General features: G+C 49.0%; 1 protein-coding gene across 1 annotated transcript in view; it reads right to left on the reverse strand.

Moving 5' to 3' along the window:
* LOC139240862 (zinc finger protein 148-like) overlaps window positions 1–19,845 on the reverse strand; it is a 1,532,788-nt gene that overhangs the window by 366,849 nt on the left and 1,146,094 nt on the right. Inside the window, exons 4-5 of the mRNA XM_070869355.1 lie at window positions 14,624–14,747; window positions 6,761–6,844 (exon numbers count right to left, since the gene is read on the reverse strand). Of these exons, the coding sequence (XP_070725456.1) occupies window positions 6,761–6,844; window positions 14,624–14,747 (208 nt within the window). The remainder of the gene's footprint in view (window positions 1–6,760; window positions 6,845–14,623; window positions 14,748–19,845) is intronic.

The following is a 19,845-nucleotide window of genomic DNA, read 5'->3' on the forward strand; positions in this document are numbered from 1 at the left end:
ACCCGTCACTGCCTGGCAGATCAAAACCTGGACAAGCCAGGACCGCTTATTATTTCGAGTCAAAAGCTGTGTGCTTCACTGGAGCTGGTCCAGTGTCCCAATGGAAATGCAGGAAGAGATAAAGCCGTTCCAGTGATGCAAAGGTGAAATGTCTATACAGGCAGACTGCCTTCTGTGGGGCAATCGAGTAATGGTCCCCAAGAAGTGCAGAGACACCTTCATCAATGATCTCCACAGTACCCACCCAGGCATCGTAATGATGAAAGCGATAGCCAGATCCCACGTGTGGTGGCCCGGTATCGATGCGGACTTAGAGTCAAGCGTTCACAGATGTAATACATGCTCGCAGTTAAGCAATGTACCCAGGGAGGCACCGCTAAGTTTATGGTCTTGGCCCTCCAAACTGTGGTCTAGGGTACACATTGACTATGCAGGCCCGTTCTTGGGTAAAATATTCCTTGTGGTTGTAGAATGTGAGATAATGTCGGCTAGCACGTCCGCTGCCACTACTGAAAGCCTGCGGGCCATGTTTGCCACACACAGCCGACCTGATGTCCTGGTGAGCGACAACGGGCCACGTTTTACCATTGCTGAGTTCAAAGAATTCAAGACTAGCAACGGGTTCAAACATGTCACATCTGCCCCGTTTAAACCAGTGTCCAATGGTCAGGCAGAGAGAGCAGTGCAAACCATCAAGCAAGGCTTGAAGAGGGTAACTGAAGGCTCACTGCAGACTCGCCTATCCCGAGTCCTGCTTAGCGACCACACGAGACCCCATTCACTCACTGGGATCCCACCTGCTGAACTGCTCATGAAAAGAGCACTTAAGACAAGGCTCTCGTTAGTTCACCCTGATCGACGTAAACAGGTAGGGAGCAGGCAGCTTCAACAAAGTGCACACCATGATCGCGCAAATGTGTCACGCGAGATTGAAATCAATGATCCTGTATTTGTATTATATTATGGACAAGGTCCCAAGTGGCTTCCCGGCACTGTCATGGCCAAAGAGGGGAGCAGGGTGTTTCGGGTCAAACTTTCAAATGGACTAATTCACCGGAAACACTTGGACCAAATCAAACTCAGATTCACGGACTATCCTGAGCAGCCCACCTTGGACCCTACCTTTTTTGATCCCCCAACATACACACCAGTGGCAACCGGCATCATGGTTGACCACGAAGCAGAACCCATCATCCACAGCAGCCCAGCAGGACCCAACACACCAGGCAGCCCAGCAAGGCCAGCTGCACAGCAGCCCAGCGAGGGCCCAACAAATGAATCAACAACACCAGCTTTCACACCGAGACAATCAACCAGGGCAAGAAGGGCCCCATATTGACTCATGTTGTAAATAGTTACACTATTGACTTGGGGGGGGGTTGGGGGGGGGAGTGTTGTTGTATATGTATATTTGCATTTACTCTGTACAGCCACCAGAGGGCTCATCCCCTGGAGTCCCAAGGGATCCCATAATCCCTTGGGAGCACAGGTATTTAAAGAGGCCTCACAGGCTGTAGAGGCATTCTGGAGACCTGCAATAAAAGACGAAGGTCACACTTTACTTTGAGCTCACAGTGTTCAGTCTGACACGTTCTCCATACACAACAGCACTGACTCTCACTGCAGTACAGTTCCAAAGGAACTAACTCTCAGTGAGGTACAGTTCGCCAATCACAGACGCTCACTGGGGTACAGTTCCCCGACACAGATTCTCACTGGGGTACAGTTCCACAGGCACGGACTCTCACAGGAGTACAGTTCCCCTGGCACTGACTCTCACTGGGTTGCTGTTCCTCTGGCACTGATGCTCACTAGGGAACATATCCCATTGTACTGACTCTCACTGGGGTACAGTTCCCCTGGCACTGACCCTCACTGGAATACAGTTCCCCTGGCACTGACTCTCACTGGGGTACAGTTCCCCTGGCACTGACGCTCACTGGAATACAGTTCCCCTGGCACTGACTCTCACTGGGGTACAGTTCCCCAGGCACTGACTCTCACTGGAGTACAGTTCCCCTGGCGCTGATGCTCACTGGGGTACAGTTCCCCTGGCACTGACGCTCACTGGAATACAGTTCCCCTGGCACTGACTCTCACTGGGGTACAGTTCCCCAGGCACTGACTCTCACTGGAGTACAGTTCCCCTGGCGCTGATGCTCACTGGAGTACAGTTCCCCTGGCGCTGATGCTCACTGGGGTACAGTTCCCCTAGCACTGACTCTCACTGGGGTACAGTTCCCTTGGCACTGACTTTCACTGGGGTACTGTTCCCCTGGCACTGACTCTCACTGGAATACAGTTCCCCTGGCACGGATGCCCACTGTGCTAAAGTTCCCCTGGCACTGACGCTAACTGGGGTACAGTTCCCCTGGCACAGACGCTCACTGGGGTACAGTTCCCTGGCACAGATTCTCACTGGGGTACAGTTCCCCTGGCACTGATGCTCGTGAGGGTACAGTTTCCCGAGCACAGACTCTCACTGCAGTACAGTTCCACTGGCACTAACTCTTACTGGAATACAGTTCGCCGAGGACAGACTCTCAGTGCAGTACAGTTCCACTGGCACGAACTCTCAATGAGGTATTGTTCCCCTGGCACTGGCTCTCACTGGAGTGCAGTTCCACTAGCACTGGCTCTCACTGGGGTACAGTTCCCCGGCACAGAATTGCACTGGAATACAGTTCCCCTGGCGCTGACGCTCACTGGGGTACAGTTCCCCTGGCACTGACTCTCATTGGAGTACAGTTCCACTAGCAGAGACTCTCACTGAGGTACAGTTCCCCGAGCACAGGCTCCCACTGGGGTACAGTTCCCCTGGCACTGACTGTCACTGGGGTACAGTTCCCCTGGCACTGGCTCTCATTGGAGTACAGTTCCGCTAGCAGAGACTCTCACTGAGGTACAGTTCCCCTAGCACAGGCTCCCACTGGGGTACAGTTCCCATGGCACTGACTCTTACTGGGGTACAGTTCCCTGGCACTGACTTTCATTGGGGTACAGTTCCCCTGGCACTGGCTCTCATTGGAATACAGTTCCCCTGGCACTGATGCCCGCTGGGGTACAGTTCCCTTGGCACTGATGCTCATTGGGGTACAGTTCCCCTGGCACAGATACTCACTGGGGTACAGTTCCCCTGGCACAGATTCTCACTGGTGTACAGTTCGCCTGGCACTGATGCTCACTGCAGTACAGTTCCACTGGCACTACCTCTCACCGCGGTATAGTTCCCCTGGCACTGACTCACACTGGAGTACAGTTCCCCTGGCACTTACTCTCACTGGAGGACAGTGCCACAGGAACTAAGTCTCACTGCAGTACAGTTCCCCTAGCACATAGAAACATAGAAACATAGAAAATAGGTGCCATTCGGCCTTTCGAGCCTGCACCACATTCAATGAGATCATAGCTGATCATTCCCTCAGTACCCCTTTCCTGCTTTTTCTCCATACCCCTTGATCCCTTTAGCCATAAGGGCTATATCTAACTCCCTTTTGAATATATCTAATGAACTGACATCAACAACTCTCTGCGGCAGGGAATTCCACAGGTTAACAACTCTCTGAGTGAAGAAGTTTCTCCTCATCTCAATCCTAAATGGCCTACCCCTTATCCTAAGACTGTGTACCCTGGTTCTGGTCTTCCCCAACATCGAGAACATTCTTCCCGCATCTAACCTGTTCAGTCCCGCCAGAATTTTATATGTTTCTATGAGATCCCCTCTCATCCTTCTGAACTCCAGTGAATAAAGGCCCAGTTGATCCAGTCTCTCCTCATATGTCAGCCCAGCCATCCCGGGAATCAGTCTGGTGAACCTTCGCTGCACTCCCTCAATAGCAAGTACATCCTTCCTCAGATTAGGAGACCAAAACTGAACACAATATTCCAGGTGAGGCCTCACCGTGGCCCTGTACAACTGCAGTAAGACCTCCCTGCTCTGATACTCAAATCTCCTAGCAATGAAGGCCAACATACCATTTGCCTTCTTCACCACCTGCTGTACCTGCATGCCAACTTTCAATGCCTGATGAACCATGACACCCAGGTCTTGATGCACCTCCCCGTTTCCGAATCTGCCACCATTCAGATAATATTCTGCCTTTGTGTTTTTGCCCCCAAAATGGATAACCTCACATTTATCCACATTATACTGCATCTGCCACATGTTTGCCCACTCACCTAACCTGTCCAAGTCACCTTGCAGCCTCTTAGCGTCCTCCTCACAGTTCACACAGCCACCCAGTTTAGTGTCATCTGCAAACTTGACGATATTACACTCAATTCCTTCATCTAAATCATTCATGTATATTGCAAAGAGCTGGGGTCCCAGCACTGAGCCCTGCGACACCCCACTAGTCACTGCCTGCCATTCTGAAAAGGACCCGTTTATCCCGGCTCTCTGCTTCCTGTCTGCCAACCAGTTCTGTTTCCACATCAGTACATTACCCCCAATACCATGTGCTTTGATTTTGCACACCAATGTCTTGTGTGGGACCTTGTCAAAAACCTTTTGAAAGTCCAAATACACCACATTCACTGGTTCTCCATTGTCCACTCTACTAGTTACAGCCTCAAAAAATTCCAGAAGATTCGTCAAGCATGATTTCCCTTTCATAAATCCATGCTGACTTGGACCGATCCTGTCACTGCTTTCCAAATGCGCTGCTATTTCATCCTTAATAATTGATTCCAACATTTTCCCCACTACTGATATCAGGCTAACCGGTCTATAATTACCCGTTTTCTCTCTCCCTCCTTTTCTAAAAAGTGGTGTTACATTAGCTACCCTCCAGTCCATAGGAACTGATCCAGAGTCGATAGACTGTTGGAAAATGATCACCAATGCATCCACTATATCTAGGGCCACTTCCTTAACTACTCTGGGATGCAGACTATCAGGCCCTGGGGATTTATCGGCCTTCAATCCCATCAGTTTCCCTAACACAATTTCCCGCCTAATAAGGATATCCTTCAGTTCCTCCTTCTCACTAGACCCTCTGTCCCCTAGTCCATCCGGAAGGTTATTTGTGTCTACCTTCGTGAAGACAGAACCAAAGTATTTGTTCAACTGGTCTGCCATTTCTTTGTTCCCCATTATAAATTCACCTGAATCCGACTGCAAGGGATCTACGTTTGTCCTCACTAGTCTTTTTCTCTTCACATATCTATAGCACATACACTCGCTGGCGTACAGTTCCCCTGGCACTGACTCTCAGTGCAGTACAGTTCCCCTGGCACTGACTCTCAGTGCAGTACAGTTCCCCTGGCACAGACTCTCACTGGCGTATAGTTTCCCTGGCACTGACTCTCAGTGCAGTGCAGTTCCCCTGGCACTGACTCTCAGTGCAGTACAGTTCCCCTGGCACAGACTCTCACTGGAGTACAGTTCCCCTGGCACAGACTCTCACTGGAGTACAGATCCCCGGCACAGACTCTCACTGGAGTACAGTTACCCTGGCACGGACTGTCCCGCGATTGAATCAAATCAGCCGTGATCTGAACCGGCTTGATTGCAGGCCTCCGGGGAAAGGGCAGGGGAGTGGGACTAGCTGAGAGTCGGCATGGGTTCGAGGGGCCGAACGATCTTCTTCCATGCTGTAACCATTCTATGAGGCTGAGTGGCTTACTCCTGTTGCTGAACACTAAGAAGCAGCCGATACGGATTTCAGAAAAGCAAGATTTTGCTTGACAAACTTGCAAGTGTGCTTTGACGAGGTGACTGATGTGGTGGCTAGGGAAATGCAGTGGATGTGACGTATGTGGACTTTAAGAAAGCTTTGACAAGATACCACACTAGGGACCATTTGAGAAGATTAAGGGGTGTGGAGTTAGGGCAAGAATTAAGAACTGGTTCGAACGGACTAAATGGAGACTAAGAGTTAAGGGCAGTTTCTCATCGCGGTTAGAAGTGAGTGGTGGTGTCCTGCAGTGAGTGTCCCGGGGTATTACAGTGTAACACTGTATTATGGATAACAGATAATGTTCTTATATAATAGCCTTTATTTTAACATGCCATAATGGGAAACGAGCAATCGAACAATTTGTAGTTAGGGTAAGAAACTAAAGAGACAGTATCCCTCTTTCTCTGCTTACCTCAGCTGTGGAACATAACTCTAAAATGGTATCTCTTCAACGATCCCATTTAGTAAGCTCTATGCTACTTTTGGTAAAAATAAACTTGGACATAATATCTATAGCCATACATGGTGGCTATTTGTGACAGGATAATGTGAATTTATCAAACCCTTTGAAGGTTACAGGAGCAGTTCTGCACCAAGATCAAAATGCAAGATTTAAAAAAAAAAAGATTTTGGCATCTTAAATGAATATTGTGAAGATTTTTAGTCCTTTACACTTTCCCCAAATCCATGCCATAATACACGTCTGCAGAAAATAACCTTTATGGACTAGTGTGAAAGAAAAGAGGCGCATGTTGGAAAGCTGAAGCCCCCTTCATTACTCAAAGGGTTTCAAGTAACTGGATATTTTGCAACAACTGAGATCTGAAGAGAGAACGGCTGGGACGTTATTTCAAATCTCACCCAAGCGTATATTGGCCAACCAAGACACGCTGCTTCTGCTCGCACCTTGTATTCGTGAACAAGGAGCAGACAACACAAATACTGCCGTTGTTTTTGAATGCTTCAACACATGTGCTTTCTGCTTTTTAGGTCAACAAAAGGGATAATGTCTCTTTAAGGAGTTTCACAGACTGTGTTTATCTCGTGTCACCAGCACAATCTCCTGATATTTCACTTACCAGTGTGTATCTTCTCATGTCTCTGCAGTAGGTACTTCTGGATAAATCGCATGCTACATTGGCTGCACTGATAAGGCTTTTCACCTAAAAGCAAAACAAAATCCAAATTTCTCCTCAGCTCACTCAGGATGTAAATGTCTAAAATTCTTCTTCTTGACCTAGCAGTCTAAGCTACTTGGCTAAGAACTGTGAATGTTGGATTTGTTTCAAAGGTGTCCTGCAAGCGACCCGAGATACTTTCTTACTACGAAGCTCCTGAGCGGAACAAAGCTCAACTCTATTTTTAAAAAAATAAGGAATTCAAATAGAGAGACAGTATCCCTTTGTGTTGCTCTACTAAAGCTTGTCTTTACAACCATTACTAGGAATATGAGCAGCATTCACAGATGTCCCTCCCCAGCGGTGAAAGATGTTGACGGAAAAGGCTGTGGAAATCACTGGAAATCACTGTCAAATGTAAGCACCAAAGCCGAGGATGAATCATTCATATTTAGTGGCCTGCAACTCTCTTGCATCAGCTCATTCTCTATAATTGGTAACACGAACCAAATTGCTGTTTAAAGTTCAAGACACTCCTGCTAATATAGGATGCACGTCTGAGGCATAATAATATGTGATCTGCTGGAGCTGATAGGCGATAGTCAGTGCTTCTGTTTGATATCGTCATAAAACTGACTTTGAGGAAGTTTTGGAATTCTACAGTAATTGACAATAATGCTGCTTTAAAAAAATACCATTTATGTGTGTGCAATGTTAAAAAGCATCTTCAGAAACGATCGATGGCTTGGTGTTCGAGTGCACTGCCCAGTGTCACAGCAGAAGGTACCAAGGTTAATTCCGAGTTTGAGCCAGAGCATTATTTTGGGGTGCGACAACTGGTCCCGGCACCTTTCCATCATGGAGAGGAGGGGAGAGGGAAATAATCAGAATAACAGCCAGGGTTCCCATTCCTAATCACTGCCCAATGTGCTCAGCTGTGATATCTTCCAGGGTTGAATAGCCAATCGATATTCAGTGTTGAGACTCACACATGAAGAGGGACCATTTGGACAAGGTACCGGAGGGCAGACTGTGCTGCTGGGACCATACCCGAGCACAAGCGTGCAATCTTTGGGCCATGTGGGTAGAAAATTGAACAATAAAACCCAAAGGGGAGAAATTTGTGTCGTTTGGGCCTCCCGTTAACGGGATGCGGACGACTTCTTGCCCGGGGCACGGAGCCGCTACCGACTCCTGTGAAATTCCATGGAAGTTAGTGGAGGCGCTAACCAATAGCAGCCCACTCCTGCTGGTAACGCCTGGGCCGCTGTGCCGTCAATGCCGACGTCATCACCGTGCGCAGCGAGCTGTTTTCGCCCCGGAGCGAAAATTCGTGGGCAAGGCCCGCGGCAGCGTCGTTGATCGTGAACTGGGCTTCAGTCCGCTCGCGGGGCGAAAATTAAAGGGGAGGTGCGGCGCTGCTATTTTGAAAAATGGACGACTCACCGGTCGCGGCCTTGCCCTCTTGAAATGGTGGGGTCCGTGGCGCGATGTTGCAGCCCGGCACTCTGCTTCTGTGCTGGGCTGCTGAACCGGCACCCACTCCCCAATAGTGTAGTGGTGGCCCCTTCACCCCCGAGGCAGAGTCGGCAGCGTGTCCTCCCCTTTAATGGAAGGGGAGGGCCCTGTGCTCCCACCAGCGATACGCAGTTAGCGCCCCAGTCCCGCCCCCGAGAGGAAGTGGAGCGCGTGACATTGCACTCCACTTCCTCTTGGGGGTGGTAACCCAAATTTCACTGCCAGGGTGGGACTTCTGTGCCGGGCGCAGGAAGTCCCACCTCGCAGTGAGCACCGAATTTTGCCCCCAGTCGTTAATAAGTGCCATTTATCCAGCAGGTTGCGGCTGTGCCAGTTCAGACCTGATAACAGTCTGCACAAGCTAAGTTAAAATGTCTTCATTTTGCTCTTACAGTTGTAGACGTTTGCTCACAAATAAACCATCTGTCAACTCTCCGCCACCCCCACCCTTTCCAGTATTATCCCTTTTAAACCAGGTCACAATGCTCATTTCACTGAGGAACTGAGCCAAAATGTTCACTTAGGTTAGACAAAAGAAAAGACAATGGATTTAAGAAGTGGCCAGGATTGAGAGAAGTGCTCCAGTCGTTGTATTTACCTCCCATGTGATTGCCTTCCTTGTCGGTAATCTGGGCTTACTTGCTCATGTCAATGAACACCAGCCCCACATAACTGTCCTCAACAATAAAACTTAACAGTTGAATTGCCATTACCCCCCACCCCCCAATAACTCAATGGGTAAATGGGGTACTGAGCAGTATAGACCCAAAGCTCCATGGGCAAAACCTCATCAAGTGGTCGTTTTCCATGTGAGGCAATTCTTAGCACAATCCTGTGGCAATATGAACTAAATGGGACAATTTTAAAGGGGGTGCAGGAACAGAGAGACCTGGGAATGTTTGTACACACACCTTTGAAGGCGGTGGGGCAGGTTGAGAAAGCTGTTAAAAAGGCATACGGGATCCTGGGCTTTATGAATAGAGGGAGATAGAACAAGCAATGATGAACCTTTGTAAATCACTGGTTAGGCCCCAGCTGGAGTATTGTGTCCAATTCTGGGCACCACACTTTAGGGAGGGTGTTGAGGCCTTGGAGAGGGTGCAGAGGGGATTTACTAGAATGGTACCCGGGATGTGGGACTTCAGTGAAGAGACTGGAGAAGGTGGGGTGCTTCTCCTTTAGAGCAGAGAAGGTTAAGAGGAGATTTAATCGAGGTGTTGAAAACCATAAAAGGTTTCGATAGAGTAAATAAGGATAAACTGTTTGTAGTGACAGAAGAGTCAGTAACCAGAGGACACAGAAGGTGATTGGCCAAAGAACCAGGGAGAAGATGAGGAGAATTACACAGAGAGTGGTTGTGATCGGGAACGCGCTGCCTGAAAGGGTGGTGGAGGCAGATTCAATAGTAACTTTCAAACCGGGAATTGGGTAAATACATGGAAGATAAAAGAGCAGAGGAAGGGGACTAATTGGAGAGCTCCACCAAAGAGCTGGCACAGGTACGATGGACCAAATGGCCTCCTTCTGTGCCGTATCATTCTATGGACTCTGGCTGCTTCTCAAATCCAAAAGGTTTTTTTTTTGCGACAGAAGTATATTTTAGTTTAACTCTGGATTGTGGCATTATAATCGGCCTCAGTACCCATGATTGGGGAGGAGGAGAGGAAACAATTAGCCAGGATTGCCACACCCGATCACTGTCCCAGATTCCTGCTGGAAAGTGCATTTGTACAGCTGGCGATCACTGCCTGTGAAAGCAAACCGTCAATACCTTCAGGAAAAGGGTGTGGAGACCCGTAATTTCCTTCCTCAGAAATCAGGCCCTTTCCCCTGGGAAGTGATACGGAACGCATGCATCCTTTAACACTGTACAAACAATAATGTGGTTTGAGTCTGGAGTTATTGCGTTCATATCGCTGCAAACAAAGTGAGAGCACACGTTTTATAGGCACAGATTGTGCAAAAATGTCAGAATATTATGTGCTCGAAGTAGAACGTAAAGATTTCAAATGTCAGTGAATTTACAATACAAGGTGGAGGGGGTATGATTGCTCCCTGAAACGTCACAAAACGACCTTAATTACCTCGTCAAACAACTGCGAAGCGTTTGAAATTAAGCTTTGTATAAAGGGAAATCCTGAATCAAACTTTCTCTGCTTCAGAGGTTATGGAGGAATCAATAACCTGGTCTATGTTCTCTGGCCCAAATTTACTGGGCTACTATACAAAGCAGAATCAAGTCCACACTAGTATCTCAACTGGCCTTAACTAACTTAACTCTTTGTTTCGGCTTCCAAGGCTGAGCCCTGATTGATCGTCTGCTCAGATGGTGTCAGAGGGGCTTACACCTCCACAATCCAAATGCTTCAGAAGCTTGCCTCTGAATCAAGCAAGATCAGAGACGATCCTTCAAACAAAAGCTCCTTTCTTATCGTGTAAATGTTACGTGAATGCAGGAGCTGCTTGACTGGGTCAGCTTCACTGGATAATAAGCCTGAGCAAACAGGTGCGAAGGATTGGGCTCGGGGACCTATGCTTTGGCCTTCTCTCAAGAGCAAGACCTTCTCCTCGCCCATCCAGGCCAGTGCTCGATTCTTTTCACTCTCCTGCCACCTGTGCCATCTGCACACCTAGACTGTCTCTTGGCTTGCTTAATGGGCTCATTTTCCTCCCCAAACTGGGCTCTGTTGTAGAATGTGTCCAAGACCAGAGTACATCCATCCATGCCGGTTAGATGACCAGATTGCTCAATGTTCCAATCAGTTCTGTAAAGTGGGGGTAACCAATTTGATATGTTGAGCCAGATTTCCGCCCATTTCCACCCCCCATTCAATTATCCAGTCTAGTTTTGCACTGGCACCAGGAGAACATGTCAGGTTGAGATCAATTATATTAAAATTAGGCCCCAAAGATATCCACGCAATGTTTTGGTGATAACACTGGTGGAGCACTCAGCCATCTATCAACCCATATAAAATGGGCACACAGTGTGACTTGGGTGCCCTATAGTAAGATTTGTAGCTGATTCCACTTATTTGGTCAGGAGGCTTTGAGCCAAGTATTCCGGCACTGCCATTTTATTGGTACATCTATGATTTTGGGACAATGGATTTTCCAATAGGAATCCTACTTTAGAAGAAGGAGAGAGAGCAGGAGCAATGATGCGACACCAGGCAGGTCAGACTTCAGTCAACAGCCACCTGCTGGTTCCTGCTGCCCACATTTACAGGCAGAGGTGCAGCAACCTGGCAAGGACTATGTGGAAGTGGCCACACTGGTTTTGGGTCAGCAGCTTAGGACCGAGGCCACAGACGGCACGGCCACCTGTGGCTGAGCGAGAGGGCAAAATTAGAGGAGCGCAGACATCTCGGGGGGGTTGTGGGGCTGGAGGAGGTTACAGAGATCAGGAGGGGCGAGGCCATGGAGCGATTTGAAAACAAGGATGAGAATTTGGGACGCTACCTCTATTTGAACCCACTGCACGGTGTGTTCTTGTCGGGCGTGAGAGGTTAAGTTGAGCCTTTGGTATATTCCCTTACCCTTTTTATCTTTGTTGCATCCTGCTCTGTGGGCCCTGGCCCATCACATAGGTTTTTCTAATGACGAACATTCAAAATTCATGCAAATCAGAAGTGAAAATGCCAATGCATCTGCCAGTCACTGTTGAAACATGCCCACAATTTGGACTTGTCTGCTAATAGACTTATGAACTGTTGAGAGAACTAAAATGCAGGTCAGTTTAATACTTACTAGAAGGTATGGGAGTGCAGTGGCCCTGGTACTGGATCAACGAGCCAGAGGTCGTGAGTTCACATCCCACCCGGGTAAGTTTTGAAATTGAATTCAATAAATCTGGTCATTTGTGGGTTGGCACCCGGTAAACGAGCAGGAAAAGCTGCCAACTGGTTCACTAACATCCTTCAGGGAGGGGAACCTGTCCTTACCCAGACCGGCCCACACGTCTAGTCTCACATTACATGGTTGACTATTAATGCCCTCAGGGTAACTAAGGATGGGCAGTAAATGTGCTGTTGCCCACATCCCAAGAACAAATGAAAAAAATGACTGATGTTTAAGTTGGAGTTATGACTAAGGTTTGCTGAATATGGTGAGTTCTGGTGAATGGTACCTCATGAGAACCCTCTTTTAAGTTTCATAACACTGCTGGTAAGCTTCAATTCTTCATCATTAACACACCTGTTTTGCCCTTTCTGCCCAAGGCTCTATGGTTTCTAATCTTATTGTTGGTAATGCTCATATATTATGTTTGACAGGAATGTGTGCTCTCGTCTTAGAAGGCTAGGGTTACTGAAAGATTACACATATTTTATCAAGTTTCTGTATGTGCATCATAATTAATAACTGCAAGTCGCCTCTTTTTGGTTTCATGCTATCCTGCATATACCTAGCATTTCCAACTTTTAAAAATCTAATCTGCACCTACTTATAAATCAAGCAGAATACACATCAGTGCAAACAATTAGCTGCAGGTTACGTCACTTGTACCAAGGATTCAGGTTGGCGAAAAGAAATAAAGGGCCAAAGTGAATCCAGTTTACAGTCAAACCTTGTTACAACAGAACCCGTGTACAAACCACTTGGTACACTCAGCGTTCCCTGCTTACAGCTGCATTAAGATCGAGTTTGGGACTAATTTTTGGCAGGTTACAGGGGCAGAAAAATATTTTGCTCCAATTTGTCACATGATGCTTAGAGGCATAATAAGGAATGGATCTGATGCCAGCAGATTGAAGGCACAGAATCATATGATGGTGAAAGCTGCTGCTGAGTGCTTTGCAAACCTGACACTCCAAGTTTGAAACAACAGGCAGGTTGCACAATGCACCAGTGTTCAGCAGTTGGCAGTTTAAAATTGAACATGAACAACAGTCAAAGGAAGTCGCTGATTTAGAGTGTTGTTGGAAAAGTAGGATCAGTTTCAGCCATGGATCATAGAAGCAGGAGTAGGCCATTCAGCCCCTGATCAATTGGCAAATTCACCGTTTAACACATCACAGAGCCAAACAGACGAGGGAAATCCCAGCTTCAAATCCTCTTGTCTGTGCTTAGTTAGCTGACTTCAGCTGGGCTGGCTGTCGGAGCTGTAGCATTCCTGAGCTAGGGATGGGGGAGGGAGGAGGGGGACGGCAAGGGTTCCCTCGCCGGATCATATCCCAGTAACACATACTGAAAAGTGTGGACTTCAAGATTGGGCATAGCTGTGATATCCCCCCACCACCCTCAGTCAAACAGTCCGTTGACACAGACTGTCTACACTTACACCAGAGGACTGGCCAGTTGATCGAGATACTGGAGGGAGGCCAGCATCTGTGGAACTGTACCCCCAACAAGAGGCAGCATGTTTGCTCATCGGTTTACTTTCTGTAGTTTGAAAATGCATTTGCATATAGAACACCCTACACCATAAAGACTGAACTGAAGCAAATGATTCACAAAATCATAGAGCAAAAGCCAGTGTGTACTGGTTTCAGCAGTGTAAAAGTCTCACACAATGTTAATGCCAGCTGACCACATATACATCCATCACACCCGTGTGTAAGTCAGAGCCCAGGTTCCCAGGTCACAGAAGCCTGTGTGAGGGCCCGACTTGCAAGAGGAGATTTGTGTGATATGCACCCGCTTCCTCAAACTCCAGTTCAAAAAGGTCAAAATATTGACGCCAGCAGAGAATATTTACTGGGGTTTTCTAAAGAATACAATTAAGAATCCGCTGATGGCTCAGCCGGTAAGTACACCATCTAAATTTGGTCCCCGGTATGTGTTGTTAGCTGATTTCAGCCAGGGTAGCAGCTGGATCACTACAACTAGTTTCCGTGTCCCTGGGTGAAAGACTCATTCGCCAGGGTTCCCTATCCCAATCACTACCCAATCATCCCTGCTGGGAAGCGTGTGTGCCTCCATGTCTAGCAAGGACATGATTGGGCGGGCTCTGCCATGCTAAAATAACCTGCTGACATTCACCATCTGGGCTAACACAAGAAGGATGGCCACTTGGATAAGGTACCTGTGGAACTATAACCCTCGTGACCTCACTGGGAGGAAGAGAGCAGAAAATTGGAGGGAGAACATTTTACCATGATCAAAACAAAACCATTTTATGGATACTCAAAAAACCCAATATTCAAATCTGAAAAGAAGAAAAGAGTTCTCATGAAATAGTAGGGGCCTTAATAGTCTTCGGATATGTGTAAGAAGAGTTTGGCTGCAGTGACATTGCCTTCTGAAAGTGTTCACATGCTTTATCTTACTGTGAGCTGTGTACATGTCATGATCCTTGTGTTCTACCTGTGTGGATGAGGATGTGCCTCTGCAGATGGTAGTTAGTCCGGAAAGCTGCACTGCATTGTTCGCAGATGTGAGTCTTGGGAGATTTAACCATGAAGGAGCCATCTTCACCGACCACCAGAATCTGAAAGGCACAATATTCACACACAATGCTCAACGTGCTTATTGCCAAGACCCTGGACAAGCCCTCAGAAATCCTTGCAAATCACAATATGAAGGTACATGACCACCGGTATGATATACACATTCTGATAGGCACAGGCTCAATCAAATGTTATTCCCATCAAAGAGAAGCACAGAAAATAGTTAGAACAGACACAAAGAATACTTTCACTGAATAAAGTACACATTTCAGGGCAAATGGCAGAATGAAGAATATTCCATGTTCTTTTAGATCTTCTTCCCATCCAGGGCTGTCCCATGATTTCCTGATAAAAATGTGACCAAGCGCGAGTTTTCAGCCAAGACTGCTGGTGATGCAGCACTCAGGAGTCGAGGCTGATTTTCTCGCTGGTCTTTCCTAGTTTCCTCTCTCTGTCAGCACCTCCTATACGTTACAAGCAGTGGGCCAGTGGAAGAAATAAAGCTCATCCAGCCAGCGTGTCAGGAGCAGGAGGGCTACAGGTGAGCTGAGGAACAGGACACTGCTGCCGAAATAAGTAACTTAAACACGAATTTGCACCAAACTAGAGGCAAAAAGCAAATCAGAGTAGGGAGGTGCACACACAACAGAATGATTACACATTTTAGAAAAAGCCACCAGGTAGTTCAATGGCCAAAAAAATCATCTCTTTTACTCCATTTGGCACCTGCCTTTTTCCACTCAATATTCAGACCAGGATCACCAGCATTAAATCGGAGAACCATACTTCAGCAAGTACTTGTTATAGTTCACTCCTATGGTACAGAATTCAAACTGAGCCAACCATTCCAAATTCACTCCCACGTACAGAATTCAAACAGAGAAAGCCATTCATTCCCACTGTACAAAATCCCACTGAACCAAACTATTTCTCATTAACTCTCACTGCGTAAAGCCAACAGCTCCAACCATCTCACACTGACTCCCACTGTAAAGAACTCGAAAAGACAAAACAATTTCCCATTCTCTCCACATTTATACAAAGCATTTAACAAACAAACTGCCCGCAGATGCCACAAAATGATATACGAAGATGAGCAGATGCCAAGTGAAGGACGAGGGGTGTGGAGAGGTGTCTGAAGGTTTGGTTGAAAGGATGGGTTTCAATAAACATTTTTTTACAAAGGAGGGCACAGAAGCAGATAGGAAATGGGGTTTAAGTTCTGGAGAGGAGGATGAAGCAACTGAAACCAACGGTGGGGTAAAGAGAGGGGAAGATGCACAGAGCCAGAGGACGGAAGGGCGCGGCAAAGGAAGGAAGGCCAATGAAAGGATGGAAAGCACAGGAGATGTGCCTCGAGGAAGGGATTTAATTACGAGGACAAGGATTTGAGATTGGGTGCAGGAGGGGACAGCACGGATGCCACTCTGGTCACACATATTGCTGGAGGTCGATAGTGTGATAGTTGATAGCATGACATCGTCCAGGCACACACATGAAGAGTGGCCCTCGAATACGGCTGGAGCAAGAGGAACTGTACCCCAGTGAGAGTCAATGCCAGGGCAACTGTAGCCCAGTGAGTCAGTGCCAGGGTACCTGCACCCCAGTGAGTCAGTGCCAGGGTACTTGCATCTCAGTGAGAGTCAGTGCCAGGGCAACTGTAGCCCAGTGAGTCAGTGCCAGGGTACCTGCACCCCAGTGAGTCAGTGCCAGGGCAACTGTACCCCAGTGAGAGTCAGTGCCAGGGCAACTGTAGCCCAGTGAGTCAGTGCCAGGATACCTGAACCCCAGTGAGAGTCAGTGCCAGGGCAACTGTAGCCCAGTGAGTCAGTGCCAGGATACCTGAACCCCAGTGAGAGTCAGTGCCAGGGCAACTGTAGCCCAGTGAGTCAGTGCCAGGGTACCTGCACCCCAGTGAGAGTCAGTGCCAGGGCAACTGTAGCCCAGTGAGAGTCAGTGCCAGGGCAACTGTACCCCTGTGAGTCAGTGCCAGGGTATCTGCACCCCAGTGAGAGTCAGTGCCAGGCGAACTGTACCCCAGTGAGTCAGTGCAGGGGGAAGTGCACCACAGTGAGAGTCAGTGCCAGGGTACTTGCACCCCAGTAAGAGTCAGTGCCAGGGTACTTGCACCCCAGTAAGAGTCAGTGCCAGGGTACTTGCACCCCAGTGAGAGTCAGTGCCAGGGCAACTGTATCCCAGTGAGAGTCAGTACCAGGGCACTTGCATCCCAGTGAGAGTCAGTGCCAGGGTACTTGCACCCCAGTAAGAGTCAGTGCCAGGGTACTTGCACCCCAGTGAGAGTCAGTGCCAGGGCAACTGTATCCCAGTGAGAGTCAGTGCCAGGGCAACTGTATCCCAGTGAGAGTCAGTTCCAAGGGAACTGTACTCCAGTGGGAGCTAGTGACAAAGGAACTGTACTCCAGTGAGAGTCAGTGCCAAGGGAACTGTACCCCAGTGAGCGTCACTGCCAGGGTAATTGCAAATGTTTTCTCTAAATTTGCTGCACCATATCTTTTCCAGCGGCAGCAGCTGGTTTGCGGCCTGCGCGGGACCTCCCTATTGGTGCACGGCTGTGAACCTTTGTGGGAACATTGGTAACGCACACCCAATGAGAGTCTGTGAGGGGAACTGTACCCCAGTGATAGTCAGTGCCAGGGGAACTGTATCCCAGTGAGAATCAGTGCCAGGGGAATTGTACACCAGTGGGAGTCAGTGCCAGGGGAACTGTACTGCAGTGAGAGTCAGTGCCATGGGAACTGTACCCCAGTGGGAGTCAGTGCCAGGGGAACTGTTCCCCAGTGAGAGTCAGTGCCAGGGGAACTGTACTGCAGTGAGAGTCAGTGCCATGGGAACTGTGTCCCAGTGAGAGTCAGTGCCAGGGGAACTGTTCCCCAGTGAGAGTCAGTGCCAGGGGAACTGTAACCCAGTGAAAGTCAGTGCCAGGGGAACTGTACCCTAGTGAGAGTCAGTGCCAGGGGAACTGTACCCCAGTGAGAGTCAATGCCAGGGGAACTGTACCCAAGTGGGAGTCAGTGCCAAGGGAACTGTACTACGAGTGTTCGATGTTCTGGCCCTCAAATCTGGCACCAAGCTTATTGTCTACAGGGCTGCAGTGATACCCGCCCTCCTGTATGGCTCAGAGACGTGGGCCCTATACAGTAGACACCTCAAGTCGCTGGAGAAATACCACCAACGATGTCTCCGCAAGATCCTGCAAATCACCTGGGTGGACAGATGCACCAACGTCAGTGTTATCGATCAGGCCAACATGCCTAGCACCGAAGCATTGACCACACTTGACCAGCTCCGCTCGTCAGGCCACATTGTCTGCATGTCCGACACAAACTCCCAACGCAAGTGCTCTACTCGGAACTCCTATACGGCAAGCGAGCCCCAGGGTGGAGGAAATATTTCAAGGACACCCTCAAAGCCTCCCTGATAAAGTGCAACATCCCCACCGACACTTGTGGAACTGTAACCCAGTGAGAGTCAGTGCCAGGTGAACTGTAACCCAGTGAGATTCACTACCAGGGGAACTGTATCCCAGTGAGAGTCAGTGCCAGGGGAACTGTACCCCAGTGAGAGTCAGTGCCAGGGGAACTGTACCCCAGTGAGAGTCAGTGCCAGGGGAACTGCACTCCAGTGAGAGTCAGTGCCAGGGGAACTGTACTCCAGTGAGAGTCAGTGCCAGGGGAACTGTACCCCAGTGAGAGTCAGTGCCAGGGGAAGTGTACCCCAGTGAGAGTCAGTGCCAGGGGAACTGTACCCCAGTGAGAGTCAGTGCCAGGGAAACTGTACCCAGTGAGAGTCAGTGCCAGGGGAACTGTACTCCAGTGAGAGTCAGTGCCAGGGGAACTGCACTCCAGTGAGAGTCAGTGCCAGGGGAACTGTAACCCAGTGAGATTCACTACCAGGGGAACTGTATCCCAGTGAGAGTCAGTGCCAGGGGAACTGTAACCCAGTGAGATTCACTACCAGGGGAACTGTATCCCAGTGAGAGTCAGTGCCAGGGGAACTGTACCCCAGTGAGAGTCAGCGTCAGGGGAACTGTATCACAGTGAGAGTCAGTGCCAGGGAAACTGTACCCAGTGAGAGTCAGTGCCAGGGGAACTGTACTCCAGTGAGAGTCAGTGCCAGGGGAACTGCACTCCAGTGAGAGTCAGTGCCAGGGGAACTGCACTCCAGTGAGAGTCAGTGCCAGGGGGACTGCACTCCAGTGAGAGTCAGTGCCAGGGGGACTGTACTCCAGTGAGAGTCTGTGTCAGGGGACTGTACCCCAGTGAGAGTCAGTGCCTGGGGAACTGTACCCCATTGAGAGTCTGTGCCAGGGGAACTGTTTCCCAGTGAGACTCAGTGCCGGTGGAACTGCACTCCAGTGAGAGTCAGTGCCAGGGGAACTGTACTCCAGTGAGAGTCTGTGTCAGGGGACTGTACCCCAGTGAGAGTCAGTACTAGGGGGACTGTACCCCAGTGAGAGTCAGTGCCAGGGGAACTGTATCCCAGTGAGAGTCAGTGCCAGGGGAACTGTACCCCAGTGAGATTCAGTGCCAGGGGAACTGTACTCCAGTGAGTGTGCCGGGCGAACTGTACCCCAGTGAGAGTCAGTGCCAGGGAAACTGTACTCCAGTGAAAGTCAGTGCCAGGGGAACTGTACTCCAGTGAAAGTCAGTGCCAGGGGAACTGTAGCCTGTGAGAGTCAATGCCAGGGGAACTGTACTCCAGTGAGTGTCAGTGCCAGGGGAACCGTATCACAGTGAGATTCAGCGCCAGGGGAACTGTACCCCAGTGAGATTCAGTACCAGGGGAACTGTATCCCAGTGAGAGTCAGTGCCAGGGGAACTGTACCCCAGTGAGAGTCAGTGCCAGGGAAATTGTACTCCAGTGAGAGTCAGTGCCAGGAGAACTGTACTCCAGTGACAGTCAGTGCCAGGCGAACTGCACCCCAGTGAGAGTCAGTTCCAGGGGAACCTGAGCAAGTGAGCGTCTGTGCCAGGGGAATTGTACCCCAGTGAGAGTCAGTGCCAGAAGAACTGTACCCGAGTGAAAGTCAGTGCCAGGGGAACTGTACTCCAGTGAGAGTCAATGCCAGGGGAACTGTACTCCAGTGAGAGTCAGTTCCAGGGGAACTGTATCCCAGTG

The sequence above is a fragment of the Pristiophorus japonicus genome, chromosome X (genome assembly GCF_044704955.1).
Source record: "Pristiophorus japonicus isolate sPriJap1 chromosome X, sPriJap1.hap1, whole genome shotgun sequence".
In the NCBI taxonomy this organism is placed as follows: Eukaryota; Metazoa; Chordata; class Chondrichthyes; family Pristiophoridae; genus Pristiophorus; species Pristiophorus japonicus.